At 48.0% G+C, this 20,000-nt stretch overlaps 1 protein-coding gene across 13 annotated transcripts in view; it reads right to left on the minus strand.

Annotated features, from left to right (window-relative positions):
- The window catches only part of LOC122248578 (cytotoxic granule associated RNA binding protein TIA1), a 1,144,397-nt gene that overhangs the window by 277,035 nt on the left and 847,362 nt on the right, over positions 1–20,000 (minus strand). For 6 of the 13 annotated variants that reach the window (XM_086547975.1, XM_086547972.1, XM_086547980.1 and 3 more), the window contains one exon: positions 4,933–4,950. The exons of the other annotated variants lie outside the window; for them this stretch is intronic. In XM_086547975.1, the coding sequence (XP_086404101.1) occupies positions 4,933–4,950 (18 nt within the window). The remainder of the gene's footprint in view (positions 1–4,932; positions 4,951–20,000) is intronic. 13 annotated transcript variants of the gene reach the window in all.

Genomic DNA, 20,000 nt, shown 5'->3' on the forward strand with positions numbered 1-20,000 from the left:
ACACACACACACACACACACACACACACACACACACGCCCGTAGACATGGCCAAATACACACACACACACGCCCGTACACATGGCCAAACACACACACACACACACACACCATTTTCCCCCATAAGACCCAGGTAAACGCCTGTTTTGGGCAAAATAACAAAGGACTGCTTCCGGCTCCGTTCAATCGAGTTAACCGATTCGTTTCCACAATTAACTCTTACTTAAATAGAGTAAGTATGAAAGCTCCATTAACTACACTACTAACTACATTTAAACACTTGGCGGAATAACGTCATGTGCATAACATTTATTAAATAATGAGGTAAATCAAATTCCAGAGGTATGCATTGATCGTCATTAGCTACCCCTGAATATCCTGAACATTCGATCATTTCTGGGAAATGACCTATTGTGAACCTTAAAAAATGTCAGACATAGGAAGATACCATCAACTAATTCCTGTTTCTTTTTTCTTCTTTTTTCTTTGTTTTTATCTATCTGTCTATCTATCTATGTTACTATCAGCGCATAAACAGGCGATATGTGTGTAGATACAGTCAACAATTTGCTGAAATGGAACGCTTCCAAACACTCGGTTGTACGAGAGAGAGAGAGAGAGAGAGAGAGAGAGAGAGAGAGAGAGAGAGAGAGAGAGAGAGAGAGAGAGAGAGAGAGAGAGAGAGAGAGAGAGAGAGAGAGAGAGAGGGAGGGAGGAGGGAGGGAGGGGGGGGGAGGGAGGGAGGGAGGGAGGGAAGGAGAGAGGGAGGGGGAGGGAGAGAGAGAGAGAGAGAGAGAGAGAGAGAGAGAGAGAGAGAGAGAGAGAGAGAGAGAGAGAGAGAGAGAGAGAGAGAGAGAGAGAGAGAGAGAGAGAAAGGAAAGAGAGAAAGGAAAGAGAGAAAGGAAGGAGAGAGAGAGAAAGAAGACAGGAGAGAGAGAAAGGAAAGAGAGAGAGAGAAAGGGAGAGGGAGAAAGAAGACAGGAGAGAAAGAGAGAGAGAGAATTACAATCTCAGAAAGCTGCATTTTAAGCCAGCAAATTGTACACGGAACCATCTTATCTTGCTTATTTGCAGTCTGTCACATGGCCGGAGCTCCCCCCTCCTCTCCGGGAAAGGGGGTAGTGGGAAGGAGGGGGGGTAGGGGGCTGGGATGGTAAAGGGCGGTGGGCGGAGGTGGCCAAGTGTATGTGTGAGGAAGGGGGGGGAGGGGTTTGGATGGTAATAGGCGGTGGGCGGAGGTCGGGGAGGTGGAGAGGGAGGGAGGGAGAGGGAGGGGGTGGAGATGGAGGGAGGGAGGGAGGGAGGGGAGGTAAGGATTACATAAATGCATACAGCCAATCACCGTAATTGTTCCTCAACCCAGTGCGTACCGAAGGAGAGGAGAGCAGACCCAATCGCGGCCTCCATCCGAGCGGGTCCTTTCAGCGGAGTTCAAGGCCGAGCTCGTCGTCCTTACTACCTCTCCTATAACCGATTAAATTAAGGGATTATGTTCTCAGGTGTGCTCCAACCCCTAATTAGTGTCTGGCAATTAGGGAGCTGATAATTAACGAAGGCCCCAGCGCCCATGAGATACAAATTATGAAAATCTAAGGCAACTTGACGGCTGGCCGACACGGCACAAGATCGAAGGCCAGATTTGTGAAGTCTAAGAATGTGACATGAATCTAAGACTTAATGTGTCGGATGATTAGGAAGTACCACGCGACACATATAGTTTACGACTATCGCCTCTTTCTGTTTTATCTGGCCATCATTATTAATGTATATGCTTTTAATCTGATATGCTATTGTGTTAGTCATTAATAGAGAACCATTTAATCGACATACTGTTAGACAATGCGATTGTCTAAAACAAAAACAATCGGAAACTCATCTAACCCTTTTTGTAAGTCCCGCGCAACAAATACAATTATTCAGAGCAATCATCCAAACAAAAGCACGGGGTTGACAAGTTTCACAACCTGGGTTTATGGCGCCGGTAACGCTACAATTAATATTGCAATTGCAGCAATCTGCATGATTAATTTCGACATAATAACCCCCTATCCCCTTCCTCGCTTCCATAAACTACATAGATAAATTAAATCTTTTCCTCCGTCGTCATAATATCCATCTGTTGCTCTCCCCTCTTTCGTCCCGTTCCAATCCCGTTGCGAGCTTGACAGCCCCGCACGTGGGCGTAGGATCCATAATAAGTGCGCTGGGTTCAACAGGTGACGGCTAGACAGTTTGTGGTCAAGTGGGCCGACGACCCAATCAGCCGAGACAAGTGTTATGTGTCACCCGCAGAGAGACGACGTCGCTGCCAATTGCTCCAGACTCCTTGGAATATCTCTTCGGGTCTTAGTTCCCCAAGAGTCTGGAGAAGAATAATTAAAAACAAAAAAAAAAGCAAAATGAGTTAGCGAAAGTGAAAGAAACAACAACATAATGGCTAGTAATGATCACCTGCGTTATTCGGTTTTCTTAGTTGCGTTGCGAAGGCGAGGGAGGAGACGGCAAGCGAGAGCCTCAGACCCTCCTGCCGTATTGGCAACACTGCGCGCCGCCGGATCCTCCCCTCTTGGCTTCGTCAGCAGAACGCGACGGAGCGAGTGGCATCGGTAGTGTTTATGGCCGGCGTGAAGGTCCTCCAACGATTATACGATTGATTGAGACGGGTCCTGTGGCCGGATGATTGAATCAAGGCCTCTAATAGCTCACTCCAGCGGGGAGATCTCAATCGTGTATGATCGCTTATCTCTTCTTGAGTATCAGTTTTCACTAAAAGGGAAGAAGATCGGTTTGGGCGTTTGCATATTTCATTACTTGGATTACTTAAACCCTCTATGAAATATGAATGCGAGACACTAACCCTAACCGTAATGGGCGAGCAATCCAACTCACTACTCACGTAAACCGCGTTCCCAATTTTGCTGGAGATCGATGGACAATAAATACAAAACTAGAGTCGAGAGGGTTCGTTCGTTCCAGAGTTTGCTGGACCGTATTTGTTCCATCAGTTGTTCCACGCTCAACAGGTGCGGGGGTCAATCGGCGTGACATAATAGCCGGTCATAACGCACCGCCCCACCGGTCGCCAGCGCTGACTAAGCTCCCTCGCTCCTTGAGGCCCGATAAGAGGAAGGGAGGGAGGGAGGGAGGGGGAGGGGGGTGAGGCGGCGCCCGGTCCTCTCCAGTGGGACTTGAAGAGGGATCGGAGAGAGAGATACTTATGGAACTTTTTCGGGGCTGACCTACATAAAATATGGAATAGAACCTTTTCTTTTTTCTATCTTCCTAAAATATGAGATGCTGGAGGAAGAAGAACCTTCTCCCCCCGCGCATGGGAACCGAGGCAGGGCCGTAAGGAAACCGCCCTCCTTAAACAAAGGCTCGAGACAGGTTTAATGATGATGTTCTCTCCCTAAACAAAGACTCGGGTTAGTAGGATAGTGAAGGACCTCTCTCTCCCTCCTTCAACATAAACACGAGATAACACCATAAAGGGGCGCCTCCTCCCGAGCCAAGAACCTTGCAAGATCCCATCGATACTTGCAGAAAGGAGGCAAGAGATCTGACGAGGGAAAGGCCCTCCCCGCCACGAATCACTTTCACGAAACGAGGCCGAAAGGGCAATAGAAGGTCCTGTGTACAATGGAGGGTCCTGATACGGAGGAGAGGAGGAGGGAGATGCCAGGCTGAGAAGAGGCAGACTCAATGGAAGGCTATCCATGAAATGTACACTAGAGGCAAAACTAAATGAATATATTGGATGGATGTTACAGCTACATTCAGACACGACAGAATTACAAAACTACAGATTACAGGATAACAAAAAACAACAACAAAAGACAACAACAACACAGAACTGGAAACCATATAGTAAATGGAAGGCCACATACAAAAGACGATAAGGATTTATACTGGAAACCCAAGATGGAATAGTCAGCGGACGTGACCAATAAAATAAAATCTAAAAAAAAAGGGGATAAAAAACGAAAGGAGGATATACGAAACAGAGGAACAACAGTGATACCCATAAGCATATAAAAAGACACACGAAAGATTTGGGACGAAAGAATGGTGAACGAAGACTAAGTATTATGAATAAAGGAGATGAAACAAACAGAGAGGGATGTGCTCGGGCGAATAGCAGGAAATGGCAGGAAGTTGGAAAGACACAGATAAAGATAGAATAGAAGAATAGAAGAATAGAAGAAAGAATACAGATAAATAAAACTGATGGGGAAAAAAACGTATACGAATTCGGAAGAACATGACACGATGACAGATGTCTATGACGTCATTCAGGCCGATCAACAAAGGTGAAACAAGCACATTACATCACCATGCTAAGGAAACAGATGAGTCTTGGGTTTGTCACGTAATCATATGGTAGCTGTATATATCTTAACCCGTCACGCTGGAGAGAGAGAGAGAGAGAGAGAGAGAGAGAGAGAGAGAGAGAGAGAGAGAGAGAGAGAGAGAGAGAGAGAGAGAGAGAGAGAGAGAGAGAGAGAGAGAGAGGGAGAGGAGAGGGAGAGAGGAGGGAGGGAGGGAGGGAGGAGAGGAGGGGGGGAGGAGGAGGGAGAGAGGAGGAGAGAGAGAGGGAGGGAGGGAGGGAGAGAGAGAGGGAGGAGAGAGAGAGAGAGAGAGGAGAGAGAGAGAGAGAGAGAGAGAGAGAGAGAGAGAGAGAGAGAGAGAGAGAGAGAGAGAGAGAGAGAGAGAGAGAGAGAGAGAGAGAGAGAGAGAGAGAGAAAGAAAGAGAGAGAGAGAAAGAAAGAGAGAGAGAGAAAGAAAGAAAGAAAGAGAGAGAAAGAAAGAAAGTAGAACCCCTAGTACCCCCAGCTCCCCCTCCCCCCTTGAAAAAAAGAAAAGAACAAATAGAAGGAGAGAGAAAGAACACTAGGAAAATAACAGACAAAATAGCATCCGTGCATTGACCTACTTATAATTCTGAGGGAATCTGAAAAAGAGAGAGAAAAAGAATATGTGATCTAAACCGTGTTGGGAAACATTGGGGAATCCTGTTTACAAAATCGCGTTCAGCGTTCTTTGTAAACAGCGGAATTAATCCATGAGCATGTTACAGATTTCTAAGAATTTCAGACAAATCACAAAGACGTAATGTGCATATAATAAAGCAGAAATAGGAGGTTAGAAATCTGGGGTGTGTGTGTGTGGATTACGAACGCAAACGAAAACAGGATAGAAACATACCACCTGGCTCCTGGGAGAGGTTTTCGTCTTGGGAATTCGTATGTCCTGGTTCATGGAAGCTATACGCTAAATCACGTTCAGAGGCATAGTCATGCGGTAGAGCGAATAAACTGTATAATGTTATCGGCACACTAAACATAAAACAGATAATCAAACACACACACGCACACACACATACATACACACACACAAACACACACATACACGCACACGCACACACACACATACACACGCAAACTCACACGCGCGCACACAAACACACACACACACATAAACACACACACACACACACACACACACACACACACACACACACACACACACACACACACGCACACACACATTCACAAAGCCATAGCGAGCGAACATCTGGGTCAACATATGGTCTCAACAACGCACATAAGAAACAAGTACAAGGCACGGACAAGGGTAAGGGCGGTCACAGCGAAGGCGGAGGAGGAAGCAAGGGAGAGGGCCTGCTCACCCACCGGATAAGGAAGGCCATGGAAGTGAGGGAAGAGAGGGGAAGGGAAGGGGGGGAAGGGGGGGAAGGCCCCAAAAACAAGGGGAAACAACTCTCTTTCTCTCCCTGGACCAAAGCTGGCAAGGATGGAATTTACGAGACGCGGTCGAAGAGAATTTTAGTGAAAGGGGATGGAGACACAGAGAGAGAGGGATAAAAAAAGAAAAAAAAAATGGTGGGTAACTGATATTCAGAGAGAGACCTTTAAAGAGTTGTATGGTAGAGTTCTTTTAACAAGTGAGAAGAGATTTCATATAATTACACTAATAAGCATGTTTCGCATCACACGCAAACTTCTAAGCAAACTAATGCATCCACTGACACATGCACACGCACGCTTACACATATGTATAATTACAATGAATAACCCATGTTTAGAGTCGTAAAACACACAAGCTGTAGGTTAAAAACAAACAAAACAAAACAGTCGTAATTTGACTAATGGACGAGACAAAAAAAATCATTAATGTAGGATGAGGACTGATATTACACACACTGCATAATTACGGCCTGTGAACCCTCACCACGACGCTATCATGTATATAATGATGCAGGAACGCAAAGTGACAGCAGGGGGTCAGTGTGTGGGGGGTGGGGGGGAGGAAGAGGGTAGGGTGGGGGGTGGGGGGGAGGTCCGTTGGCTGGTGGTATGGGAAGGCATTGATGGAGCTATGGGCATTCCCAAAGATGCATCCGTGATAAGGACTCTGCCCATGCAGGACTTTGCTCTATGGAAGCTTAGAGAGAGGGCAATGCCATGCATACGTGGGGAATGAAAGCGCGATGAATTACGAGTCATCAGAGTGAGGAATGAGACGAAAAAGAGTTCGTTGTCACGGGGGATCGCAGCACAGATCCCACGAACTCATTCGCCATAATACGAAGTGTTTGTGCCACGGTCCCGAGAGGCGGCTGGAAGTGGCACTCTTCAAAGGGGGCACAAGCCTGTCATCACACTCGAGGGTAAAAGAGAACTAACAATCCTCGTCAGTATTGCAGAATGTAATATTGCTTGCACATTTGCACGAATTGCCTGTACATGTGAGTCAAATTAAGCTTGGCAGTTTGTCTGTATAATCGTGGTTGAGCAAATCCTACAATTGCATGGGGAATCTAAGCCTAACAAGCAGAGTTGAGGGAGGAGCCTGTGAGTGTATTTTTCGGGATCATGTATGTGCGTGTCTGTCTGCGTGTGCGTTTGCCAGTGTGTGCGTGCGTGCGTGCAGGGAGGAGAGCTCTTCGTGTCCCCTAGTCATAGCGGCAGGGAGCAGGGGAGACAATGACAGTAGTCGACCCAGTCATGTTTGCCGTGCGACCGCCGGACGGACCCCCCGCGAGGACACGTCGACGCTACGCATTCACGTCCGTCCGATGAGAAAACATTTAATTAGCAGTGAATGTCTTGAGGGTAAATGGGCCTCTACTGCCCTCCTTCCGGCCGCTGCAGCCTCTGGATCGATATGGCTCCCCATAGGTCTCTTCCGCAGGCCCCCCTTCCCCCCCCTTCCCCTCGCCCCTCGCTTCTGCCCTCCCCTTTCCCCTTTCCTCTTTCCTCTTCCTCCTACCCCCCACCCCCCCACCCCTCATCCTCGGCTCTTCCCTTTTCCGCCTCCTTCGCACGCTTCTTCCCCATTTCGCCGTCTCTCCTCCATCACCACCGGTACTTCCTCTTCCTCTTCTCTCCCCTCTCCCCTCTCCCCTCCTTCCCACGTTTGTCTATTTATCGGGATGTTTATCTCTTTCTTTGTCTCTCTCTCTCTCTCTCTCTCTCTCTCTCGTTTCTCACCCCCCTCTCTCTCTCCACTCCCTCCCTCTCTCTCTCTCTCTCTCTCTCTCTCTCTCTCTCTCTCTCTCTCTCTCTCTCTCTCTCTCTCTCTCATCTCTCTCATCCCTCTCCCTCACACTCTCTTTCCAATTCTCCCTCCCTTCCCTACTCCCTCCCTCCTTTTTCCACTCTCTCCCTCTATCTTTGCCCCTCTCTCCCCTTTCCTTTCCCCTCACCTCCCCCCCCCCCTTCCTCGCCGCGGTCCCCCCAGACCTACTGCTCTATTTCGCCTTCGGCTGTTCTTTTGTTTTCTTATTGTTCCTTAACTTTTCTGTATATATATCTGTTCTTAAACACACATACACACACACACACACACACACACACATAAATTAATCATCCGTTTTTTTTTTTACTTCTTCCCACTTGTAACATAATGGTATTAATGATAAAAAATAACTTGGATGAATGATATCAATCTAGGGGTGAATGGTGAGAAAACATGCCGCGACTCACGATCTCTCTCACACATTCACTCACTCACTCACACACACACACACACACACACACACACACACACACACACACACACACACACACACACACACACACACACACACACACACACATATATATATATATATATATATATATATATATATATATATATATATATATATATATATATACACATATACATATATACACACATATATATACATACAACCTCCCCCAAATATCGGTAGTATCAATAGCAGCGCCATTACCGACGGTGTGTACATGCTTCCGTTATCCATAATGAGGCTTCGAGGCACAAGAATTATGGTATAAAAATTAGCGTCATCCATAAGGGTTAGACCTACCGCGCTCGGCCGGGCCTGAGGGGGCCGCTAAAAGCCCTTCCTCCGTTACGGGTGAGAGAAGGGGAGGAGGGAGGGAGGGAGGGAGGGAGGAGGGGTTGGGGTGGGGTGTGAGGGGGATGGAGGGATGGTTTGTTTTCTTCTCTGTCTCTGTCTCTCTCTCTGTTTCTGTCTCTCTGTGTTTCTGTCTCTCTCTTTGTCTCTCTCTCTCTTTCTCTCTCTCTCTCTCTCTCTCTCTCTCTCTCTCTCTCTCTCTCTCTCTCTCTCTCTCTCTCTCTCTCTCTCTCTCTCTCTCTCTCTCTCTCTCCCTTATCTCCATTTCAACCTTCTCCCCTCCTCCTCTCGGCTATCTCCTATCCTATCCACGCCCTTCGTCTCTTGCAGGGTTGAATTCTATATTTGCATTGCAATTCCAAGCAAGACAAATTCGTCATTCCATTATCGCTTTTGCATTTGTATCTGAACCCTATATTTGATACTGCCGTCCCTTTCAATTGGATCTCGGGCCGCTTATTTTGAGAAGCGCCGAGCGAATGAATAAAGAGATGGGTAGAGTGAGTGAATAAAACGAAGCAAATGAATACGGAATGAAAATAAATACGAGAGTCTCCGGCTATATGGCTCGTGAATAAAATCTACAAATGCAGAAGGATGAGGGAGAGAGGAATTGGAGACAGGAAAATAGAATATCGAAAGATGATAATGATGCTGATGGGAGAACATAACAACAACAGTTATACCGTAATGGTGATAGTTTTATCAATGCCTATACTTTTAGAAAAAATAATCGATAACAGTGATAGCAATAATGATAAAGTCAAGAGAATAACGACAGAATTAGAATCACTTTATACAACTAATAAACATCATTACAAAAGCAAACATAATGGAAACACAAAGAAACGAAGACCAAACCAAGTAATAGACACTACTTCTAGTCGAGATTCCCATTATCCGGCTCCCTCCCTTAGCTCCCTTTCCCACTCTCCTCTCCTCTCCTCTCCCCCTTTCCCCTTTCCTCCCCTCGAGGACGCAGGGAACGAGGGGAAAGGAGCTGGAGGCAAGGGGTGGGGGGTGGGGGAGAGAGAGGCGGAAGGGAGGAGGAGGAGGAGCTAGAGGGGAGGGGGAGGAGTGGCGGAAGGGAGGAGGAGGAGCTGGAGGGGAGGAGCTGGAGGGGAGGGGGAGGAGTGGCGGAAGGGAGGAGGAGGAGGAGGAGGAGGAGCTGGAGGGGAGGGGGAGGAGGGGGAGGGGGAGGGGGAGGAGGAGGAGGAGGAGGAGGGGGAGGGGGGAGAGGGGCGCGGCCAAGGAGGCTCAGGATGATGCGTCCCACATTTACCTGATGGAGTGATGACCGGCACAGAAGGACCTTCTGATTAATACCTGGCTGGAGAAGAGGGTGATGGAGACGTAATGGTGATGGTGGTGCGCGTGGTGATGGTGACGAGGGACGCGGGAAATGATGATGGAGTCGCCGGGATGATAGCGAGGGTGGGAGGAGGGGGAGGAGGGGGAAGGTTAAGGGGATAAGGGTGAGGGACGGAGGGAGGAGGGGAGGGAGGGAAGGAGGAGGAGGAGGAGGAGGAGGAGGAGAGGGGATCAGGGAGGGATCAGGGAGGTAAGGAGGCGGGGAGGGACACAGGGAAGGAGGGAGGGAGGGAGTAGGGGGTGGGGCGTAGGGTAAGAGTATGGGAGTAGGGAGGTCGTAAAAAGAAGGGATGGTGGCAAGGGGATGGCGATGGTGTGATGGAGGTATGAAGACTGATGGAGGGTAACAACGACACTTCTAACACAATATGGACCTCCCTCTTCCCCCCTTCACTCCCTCTCCCACTCCCCCTCTCCCTCCCACTCCCTCTACCAAACCCCATCACTCAGACAATGGAACCTTATATTGATCACACACTCGACACAATCTCTTCAATAAACACAAGTATATCACAACTCGCCCCATTAAGTGGAGGTATATCCCCCCTCCCCCTTCCCTCCCACTCCCCTCCATCGGCTACTCGCACTCTTCTCCTCTCTTGGTGTTGGGTAGCCACCACCTGCTCAAGACGTCCCCCCCCCAGCCCCCCTCCCCCCCTTAACCGTACTCTTACCCACTCCCTGCCACTCGCTGACCATTAGCCAGTCCGGAGCAAGAATAGCCGATATTGACCCACGACTCACAAAGCAACATGGCCATTCACAGGTCACGTGTGATATGCAGGACTGGATATGAGCTAAATATTTTTGTATTTTGTTTATTTGTTCTTCTTGTGTATTCATCCCCAGAATATACAAACAGGCAGAGAGTAATTGTCAAGGTCAGTTACTAACTCAAAACAAGTCCCGTTTATCAATAGTTGACTACAACTTTTTTTTTATTTTTATTTTCCTTCTCGTTTATCAAACAGCGGAAGTTGCCTTAATCGTTAATCGATATAACCCTCGTATGTCACCGTCGGAGCAAAATATGTCGGTCGTATCAAGCATTCCAATCGCCTGAAAGCACAATAACAAATGCAAAGTTCTCCGTCACAACATCTTCCGACTCCCTCGCATCGAATCGTGTATTTTAATCCCGTACCAACAGTGCAACAGGTACTCCCAGTGCTATGCCACCGCAGTTGCAATTATTCCGCTGGTCGACGCCGCCGCGGCAGACGGTGAAGTCCCCACAAAATCTCCTCGGGATGGAAGACACTCGGGCGATACACAATACAATACCATTAGGCTCCTCGGCCCTCCATCGGCGCAGAATTGAAGCACCTCCTCCTCCTCCTCTTCCTCCTCCTCCTCCTGCCCTACCCCCTCCCCCCTCCTCCTCCTCCTCCTCCTCCGACAATCTAGGACGGAGAGCACCTCGATGCCTCGATCAAGCCCCAGAAAGAACCATCTTCCTAGATGACCTGAGGGGGAAACCATAGCGCGTATCGGAGACTCGGCTGGTCGTATATCTAGCCTTGCAGTGCAGGTTCCATCCCGACTCGAGGCGAAGCCACCGCTGGGGACAGCCAGTGACGCGGCGGGAAAAAACGACACCCCGGGGCGACATAGCCGAGTCTCCGCAAACTCTGATAAAAGTAGTTCCGTCGAGCCATCTAAGAGAGGAGGGAGGAGGGGAGAAGAGGGAGGGGAAGGGAGGAGGGGGAGAGGACGAGAAAAAGATATAGGAACGAGCGAAGGAAGGAGGTCACCGCGGAAGATAAAAGGTAAAGAAGAGAGGAAAGAAAGCTGGAAAAACAAAACATAATGGGAAGCAAACATCAAAAGGAAGAACGAACAGGGTGCTGCAAGAAATGAACAGCGTTAATATCAGTCAAAGATCCGTATCTTCGTATGATATGGATCCATTAGAGTAAGGAATGTTGACTCTCTCCGTTGCCTTTGTTTCCTCACGTTTGTTTGATTTTCTTTTTTGTTTAAGAGGACAAAGAAATATAAAAACCCACACAAAAAACAACAACAACAAAAACAAAGGAAAAAGAACCCAAAGCCAAGAAAGAAAAAAAAAACAAGGGAAACAGAATTAAGAGACTAAGAAAATACCTAACGGCACGACAGACAAAACAAAACAAAATAAGAGTGGGATGAAAAAATACGAAAAAAACAAAAGATAAAAACAAAACACACAAAAAAGAAGGTTGAGGGAGTGAGGGAGGAAGAGAATGAAAGAAAGAGGGTGGGTTGGGAGTAATAGAGATAGATAGATAGATAGATAGATAGATAGAGAGAGAGAGAGATAGACAGATAGATAGAGGAAGAGATAGATAGAGATAGATAGACAGATAGAGAGAGAAAGAAAGAGAGAAAGAGAGACAAAGAGAAGGTGAACATATGGGCAAAGATAGAAGAAATCCGAGGATAAGAAAAAAAAGGAGGGAGGGAAGTAGGGAGGAGGAGAGAGGGGAGGGGCAAGGGTAGAGGGGCCAAAGAGGATCAGCAACGGTAGGGAGAAAACGACTCCCTTGGGCTACATTCCCCCAAACAAGAAACTGTATCAAGAGCAAGCATAAACAAAGTCTGGAGGTCACAACTCGGGAGACGTGGGGAGGGGGAGGGGGGGGAGGGGAGGCAGCACAATCGCACTCGCTGTATGACGCATGAGACTGGAATGAGGCTGGGGAAGGGGGGAAGGGGAAGGGGGTGTGGGGAAGGGGGTGTGGGGAAGGGGGGTGGGAAAGGGGGTGGGGAAGGGGGGTGGGAGGGGAAGAGGGTGGGGGAGGGAGGGGAAGGGGGTTGGGGGGAGGAAGGGGAAGGAGTGGTGGGAGGAGGGGGAAGGGGGAAAGGGTGGTGAGAGGGAGGGGAAGGGGGTGGTGAGAGGGAGGGAGGGGAAGGGGGGGGGAGAAGGGAGAAGGGGTGGTGAGAGGGAGGGGAAAGAGGGTTAGAGGGGTGGGGAAGGGGAGGGGGGAAGGGGGAGGAAGAGGGTGGTGAGAGGGAGGGGGGAAAGGGTGGGAGGAGGGGGAAGGGGTGGTGAGAGGGAGGGGAAGAGGGGTGGGGAAGGGGTGGGGAAGGAAGCGGAAGGGGTGGTAAGAGGGAGGGGAAGAGGGTTGGAGGAGGGGGAAAGGGTGGTGAGAGGGAGGGGAAGGGGGGTGGGAAAGAGGGAGAGAGGGGTGGAGAGGAAAGAGAGAGAGGGGAGAGGAGAGAGAGAGAGAGAGAGAGAGAGAGAGAGAGAGAGAGAGAGAGGAGAGAGAGAGAGAGAGAGGAGAGAGAGAGAGAGAGAGAGATTAGATAGATAGACAGATAGAGAGAGAGAGAGAGAGCGAGAGAGAAAATAATAAAAAGAGAAAATAAGAAAAAGAGAAAGACAGAAAGACAGAAAGAGAGAGAGAGAGAGCAAGAGAAACAGAAAGAGAGGGGTTAAGCTAAAGAAGGAAAATGGGAAAGACAGCAGGGTAATGGAGGAGATTACCGGAGATAAAGAGAAGGCGTACGCAGACGTAATACAGAAGGAGGGAAAGGCAACAGAAAGGGAGTTATATGCATGAAGATTACTTTAGTAATGACATGAATAGATGAAGGAAAAAATGAGATGATGGAAGCTTTGACAGAGAGAGATAGAAAGAGAGAGGGAGAGGGGGGGGGGAGAGAGAGAGAGAGAGAGAGAGAGAGAGAGAGAGAGAGAGAGAGAGAGAGAGAGAGAGAGAGAGAGAGAGAGAGAGAGAGAGAGAGAGAGAGAGAGAGAGAGAGAGAGAGGAGAGAGAGAGAGAGAGAGAGGAAGAGAGAGAGAGAGAGAGAGAGAGAGAGAGAGAGAGAGAGAGAGAGAGAGAGGGAGAGAGAGGAACAGACAGAGAAAGACAGAGAGAGAGATGAACAGACAGAGAAAGAAAAAAACAGATCAACACCAATAAAAACAAAAACCGTAAACAAATAACAAATAAAATAAAGATTGGCCCGTGACACAAAGAGCATCCCAATAAATATCGAGCGCATCCACGGTCCATGTGTAAGAAGGATGACCATGAGAGAAGCCATAAATAGCGTCAAATGGCACTGCAGATAAGATGGAGTGCACACACACAAAAAAAATCAAAAAAATCAAATAAATCGAATCTCTATCAGGAGAATTCCAGCGTAATCAGCTACCTAGGAACAGAGATCCCAAAAAAAAACCTCCCTCCCTCCCCTCCCCCTCCCCACTCTCCCCCCCTCTCTCTGAAAAAAAAGGAAAAAAAAAATCACACTCACGCACACACTCAGTCACATCCACACGGGAGAGCTCTGTCGGAGGGCCCCGAGCGACCCTGAAGCAGCGCCCGCGTCGGCCCTGGATGATAACTGGTTCATTCTAGCGTCATAAAGATTAAGTACATAAACCCATCGCTTCTCTGATGGCAATAGGATCTCTCTCCCAAATGTCCAGTGGAAAAGCTGCACGCAATTCCCAGCAATAAAACCCACGTCTAGTATCCATAAAAGACTGGGAATGACCAAGTGTAAGATTGCATGTCAGGCCAGTAGGGGTGCCACGGCGCGCAGGAACCCCCGGGATCTTAATGCTGCTGTCAGTCTTGCCGGCTCGAGCGACTCCGGCCACTCCGGATGCCATACAAGCGCTCCGACACTCCGCTCGTGTTTAGACATGCAGACTGCCCGTTGTAGGAGAAGGTAGGGGAGGGTGGGAGGGTGGGGGAGGGAGGGAGGGGGAGGGGGGGGGGGGGGGGGGGGAGGGGGATGTATGATGTATGCTAAACGTGATAAATGTCACAATGAGAGAAGATAGATGGATAGATAGAGAGAGTGAGAGAATATATAGACGAATGAGAGATATAGGGGAAAGAGGAAGAAAGAATTATATATATATATATATATATATATATATATATATATATATATATATATATGTATGTATACATATATATACATACATACATACATACAGAGAGAGAGAGAGAGAGAGAGAGAGAGAGAGAGAGAGAGAGAGAGAGAGAGAGAGAGAGAGAGAGAGAGAGAGAGAGAGAGAGAGAGAGAGAGGGGGGGGGGGGGCAGCAAGGCACCACACGTAGGGAAGGAAGAGATAGCGATGTGCACAAGATAACCCAGACAAAGAAGGGAGAGGGAGTAAAGGCGGAGGAGGAAGTGGGAACGAGCGAGGGCGCAAGACGGAGTGAGCGAGGAGAGGCGAGACGGAGAGGCAGTCAAAGACAGGAAGAAGAAGGACGCCCGAAGGAGGAGTGCGGCGGAGAGGACGTGTGCGGTGTGACAAGCAGAAGTCAAGACGTCTTAACGAGGTAGTTCTCTTGATCAATGGCAGTCGGCGGGAGCAGCGCGCCCTCGGGCCCAACACTCGCACAACCAATACATTTCGCAAAGAGCTTTCGTGCGGGGCGAGCGTCCGCGCCCCGACAAATGCGGAGCCGAATGGAAACGTTTAAAGGAGAAGCCGCTGTTTTGGTTCCCTTGTAAATATTGAGAGTGAACCTTTAATCTGTCCCGCCGGAGCGATGATAACCCGGACGCGCCTCCTGCTGCACATCTCCTCGAGGACCCGGGAGTGAGCTTACCTCGACCTACACCTTGTTTTTGTTTATATGTGCGACGTTTTTCCTCCCCCCCCCACCCCCCACCCCCACCCCCTTCGTTTGTGGCCCACCGCGATCCTGTCTGGATCCTTAAAGCAGATAGGCTCGGTGGGTGTGTGTGTGGCTAGCCGTCCTTGCGTCTGCAGCGTTCCTTTGGCGGCGCTTCCTCGGTCGCCTGAGCGGCCCGGTATTAACATGCTCGCGTATCCGGCAGCCCCGATAACCGACAACCCGAGGAACCCGCGGTTATCAGCAACAGGGCGGAGCTGGCGTCCGGTATCTTTAGGGAGAGCATTGTATGTCCAGTTACGAGTCCGCGGGGACACTTCCACGCCCCGCTGAAGTAAATAACAGGGGCCGCACCCTGCCGCAGCAGCAGCATATGCTCCCCTTCGGCCCTTCACCTCCCCGCACACGGGCGGCATTGACACACGACGGCCACCGCTTCTACAACTACCATCACCAATCTTATCCTTGGCTCTCCTTTTGGGCTTCTACTCTGATTCATGTACTTTGAGTCTGTCTTGCAGAATGATGGTTTTTATTCTTTGTTTATTTTCTTGTTTTCTCGATTCACTTTATACTTTTTTTATATTTGTTATTTATCTGTCATTTATATTCATCTATATCCTCTGGTTTAACGACAGGATCCCTCCATTATCTCCTCTCTCCCTCCTTCCTTCCTCCCTCCCTAACCCTCACCTTCACCCTCCCCCTCCCTCTCTCCTTTCCTCCCTTTCCCTTTTCCTCTTCCTCTTCCTCTTCCCTTTTCCCAAGTCTGCTCCTTCCTCCTCCTCCTCCTCCCGACAACCAAGACTCCACACGTGCGCTGGAACTTCTGGATTCTATAATGGAGCTTCGGCCGCGAGGGAAATCTTCACTCTTACCGAGTCATTGTTCTCCGCATAGTGAAATTTGCATAACCAATGGCAGAAGCTCATTCGGTTTGAACATGTCTTTTTTTCTTCTTTTCATTTTTTTTGTCTGTGTGGACTGTCTTTTAGGCTTAGGCTGAGGGTTATAAAAGGATAATGACAGTGATGATTACTGGTGATGATTATGGTGATTATTGATGATGGTAATAGTGCCTGTGATGATGATAAGGATGATAGCTATAATGATAATGACAGTAACTGAGCAACATATAAACTGGACACGAATTATAAAACAACTGCTAGATCTCATGTCAGTAATCTAATATACATCGGAAATATGTTTCATTATATATAATATATATGTATATATATATATATATATATATATATATATATATATATATATATATATATGTATATGTATGTAGAAATATATGTATACATATAGATACATGCATACATACATACATACATATATATATATAAATATATATATACATATACATATTGGCAGTTATTAGAAAAGGCACAACAAACTGAAACTATGAAAGCCACAGACGCTCACACAGAGAGATTATTTATAATCAGATAAGTGTATAGACAACGAGATGAACATATGGATGGACAGATGAGAGGGAGGGAATACTTTTATATATATGTATGTATATATATACATATAATTTATATTTATATTTATATGTATACATACATACATACATACATATATATATATATATATATATATATATATATATATATATATATATATATATCCCGACTCCCAGGTATTTCGAGCACCATTATACCCCATCGGCTGAATCCCCCTGAATGGTCCCCGATCTTTCCACCCATCCATTCAAAAATTCCGATCCACCTCATGCTACCCATCTTAAACATTTTGCAATCGGCTGAAGCCATGTATGTTGTATGGAGCGCCATAAATACTTCTAGCGGCGGTCGTAAACAACCTCACATCTACCAATTCTACCCGTCATAAACAACCTTATATCTACTAGCTCTACCAGAGGTTGGCCATAAACAACCGTCACTCGCATCACTATCGGCCTGACGTTAGCAATAAAACCCACAATGAGAGAAAGAGAGGTAAGGGAGAGATCGAGAGCAAAGGGGAGGAGGGGGGGAGACGGGCGGGCGGGCGGACGCACACACGCAAACAGAGATAAACAACGCTCGCTTGCGGCCTCTGGATTGCGTGCATACAGACATACACGTACAAATGCGAACACACACACATATACACACACACATAAACAAGCGTGTGTGTGATTGTGTGTGTGTAATTGTGTGTGTGTGTATGTGTGTGTGTGTGTGTGTGTGTGTGTGTGTGTGTGTGTGTGTGTGTGTGTGTGTGTGTGTGTGTGTGTGTGATTGTGTGTGTGTGTGAGAGAGAGAGAGAGATAGAGAGAGAGAGAGAAAACAACAACAGAAAGCCACATAATCAGAAAAGGGAGAGAGCCAGCAGAGAGTGCGAGGAATGCACAAACAGACAGACTAACGTACATAACCGGATAAAGATAAAAACACACAAGTGATGGTGCAGAGGGGAGGGTCGGACCGGCACTATTCTCATGGGAGGCCAGACTTTCGGTCCATTTTTTATCCTCGCCCAAGAGACATATTTGCCGCAGCCTAACCTAACCTATCAGCCTCCCAGACCGGTAGCCAGCCGCTCGATGGGGCTGGGGTGGGCGGGGGTGGGGGTGAGAGGGGAGGGGAAGGGGGAAAAAGGGGAAGGGGGAAGGGGGAGAGGGGTGGATGGAGGATGGGATGAAGGATGGATGGAGGGAGGGAGGGAGGGAGGGAGGGGGAGGGGGAGGGGGAGGGAGGGAGGGAGAGGGAGAGAGAGAGAGAGAGAGAGAGAGAGAGAGGGAGAGAGAGAGAGAGAGATGGGGAGGGGGAGATAGACAAAAAGAAAGAAAAAGAAAAAAAGAGAGCGAGAGAGAGGGGGTTAAGGAGGAAGGGATAATGGGGAGGGGGGGGGGAGAAGGGGAAGGAAAGAGGGGAAGGAAAATGGGTTTGGGGGATAAAAATTATGGTGGGTGTGATGCTTGGGGTGATAAAGCCATCTGACAGCAAGAACACCCGCTAAGTACGTCTCCTGGAGGACTTATTTTTTCCCTCAAGTTCCATATATTATTTTGTAGAAATAAAGTTGCATAATTCTCAAAAAAAAACTTAATACACAAAAAATGATTCACTTGCTGCGATCTGCGTTATGGTTCGTGTCAAAACCTCCCAACAGCAACATTTAAATGAGTATAGTTGTCTTTTGATAAAGTCAACGGAACAATTTGATAATCGTGATGAAGGTGCGATTAATTTGGATTTCATGTGTTCCCTGTCACAAATCAAATGCTGAATAAACACTCCTAACAATCACTGAAAACGAAATATTATTTTGAAAAAAAAGAAAGAAAAAGAAAACGAAGTGTTACATGCGAGCGCTATCCAGATTGAGACTTATTTGAAGAACTGGTCAACATTCCACACCAAAAGTTAAGCAATGACCCTGAGACTGACGAAATAATTAACAATGCTAATAACAAAGCAAATATCACAAACATCACGCAATAAAATCACACATTCCGAAAACGCCAACAACGCCTATCAACAATGCAAACAATCGAATCGTCCACAGCTGAACATAGACTAACCTCACTAACACAAACGAACAACCCCAAGAAAACCCCTTCTCCTGCGCCAGTAACCTAAACGCAACCAACCATACAAGCCCGAAACCCCCCCAAAACCCCCCCGAAACCCATCCGAAGCAATAACCATAAGCTGTACTAAGTAACCTTAGCTTGGCAACACGCACTAACAATCAGCTGGACGTGGGTTCAGGAAGTATACAATGGGAGTGCCCATCAAGGTCCCATTATCCCCTGCTTGGCTACACGCACCTGCAAATTCGTTTCTTCATCCTATGCTACGGCGAAGGTTTATGGCACCGTGGCTTGGTATGGGAAGCTACTCATGGGCGTGGAAAACAGACTGCATGGCACAGCGTAAAAAGAAAATAGAGACGATTATTAATCCTTGGCACTTTGGCTGGATAGACATGTTTTTTTAATCTTTCTTTCTTTCGTCACCATTGTCAGTTAGATTCTATTCAGGGAGGTCATAGGACTCATTGCAATCAATGTTAGAGAGAAAAGAATCGAGTCAGTTGAAATAAAAAGATCGATTGTATTGAAGAGTGTTAATAGGACGCGACGACGGCGAATCTGCCGCTGTCGCCTCGCGCCTCCCCTCCTCCTACTCCCCCTCCCTCCCTCCCTCTCCCACACCCCCTCCCCCCCTACTTCTTAGTATTCTTCTCGACTGCTGTTCGATTAAATGGTCAATTTGCCGATCAGACGATAGCTCCATCTTTTTCGTCATCCTTCAACAAAGACTTCGGGCTCATCCTGTTCGCTAGAGCGTAGTGTTCCCGGCTGCATAACGGGCCCATTCCCGCTAAGCCTCGGTGACTCTATTTTCGCTCTTCGGGACTGGCGCGCTAAGGGCGTCTTTTGACGGAGGGCAGGGGAGGTGGGGGTGGCCATTTGTGCGTGATAATATTCCTGTGACAGTCAACTGGCCTTAACCAAACAGCGTGTAGGGGAGGGGCCGTGGGTGGAAGGGGAGGGGAGAGGAAGTAGAAAGGGAGGGAGGAGGTAGAGAGGGAGGGGGGAGGGAGGAGATAGAGGGTAGGGTAGGGAAAGGTGCAGAAAATAGGCGGATAACAATAAAGAGGAGAAGGGGA

Source organism: Penaeus japonicus, unplaced genomic scaffold (assembly GCF_977035675.1).
Source record: "Penaeus japonicus unplaced genomic scaffold, GWHDUDI00000001_assembly GWHDUDI00000020, whole genome shotgun sequence".
NCBI classification, from domain to species: Eukaryota; Metazoa; Arthropoda; class Malacostraca; order Decapoda; family Penaeidae; genus Penaeus; species Penaeus japonicus.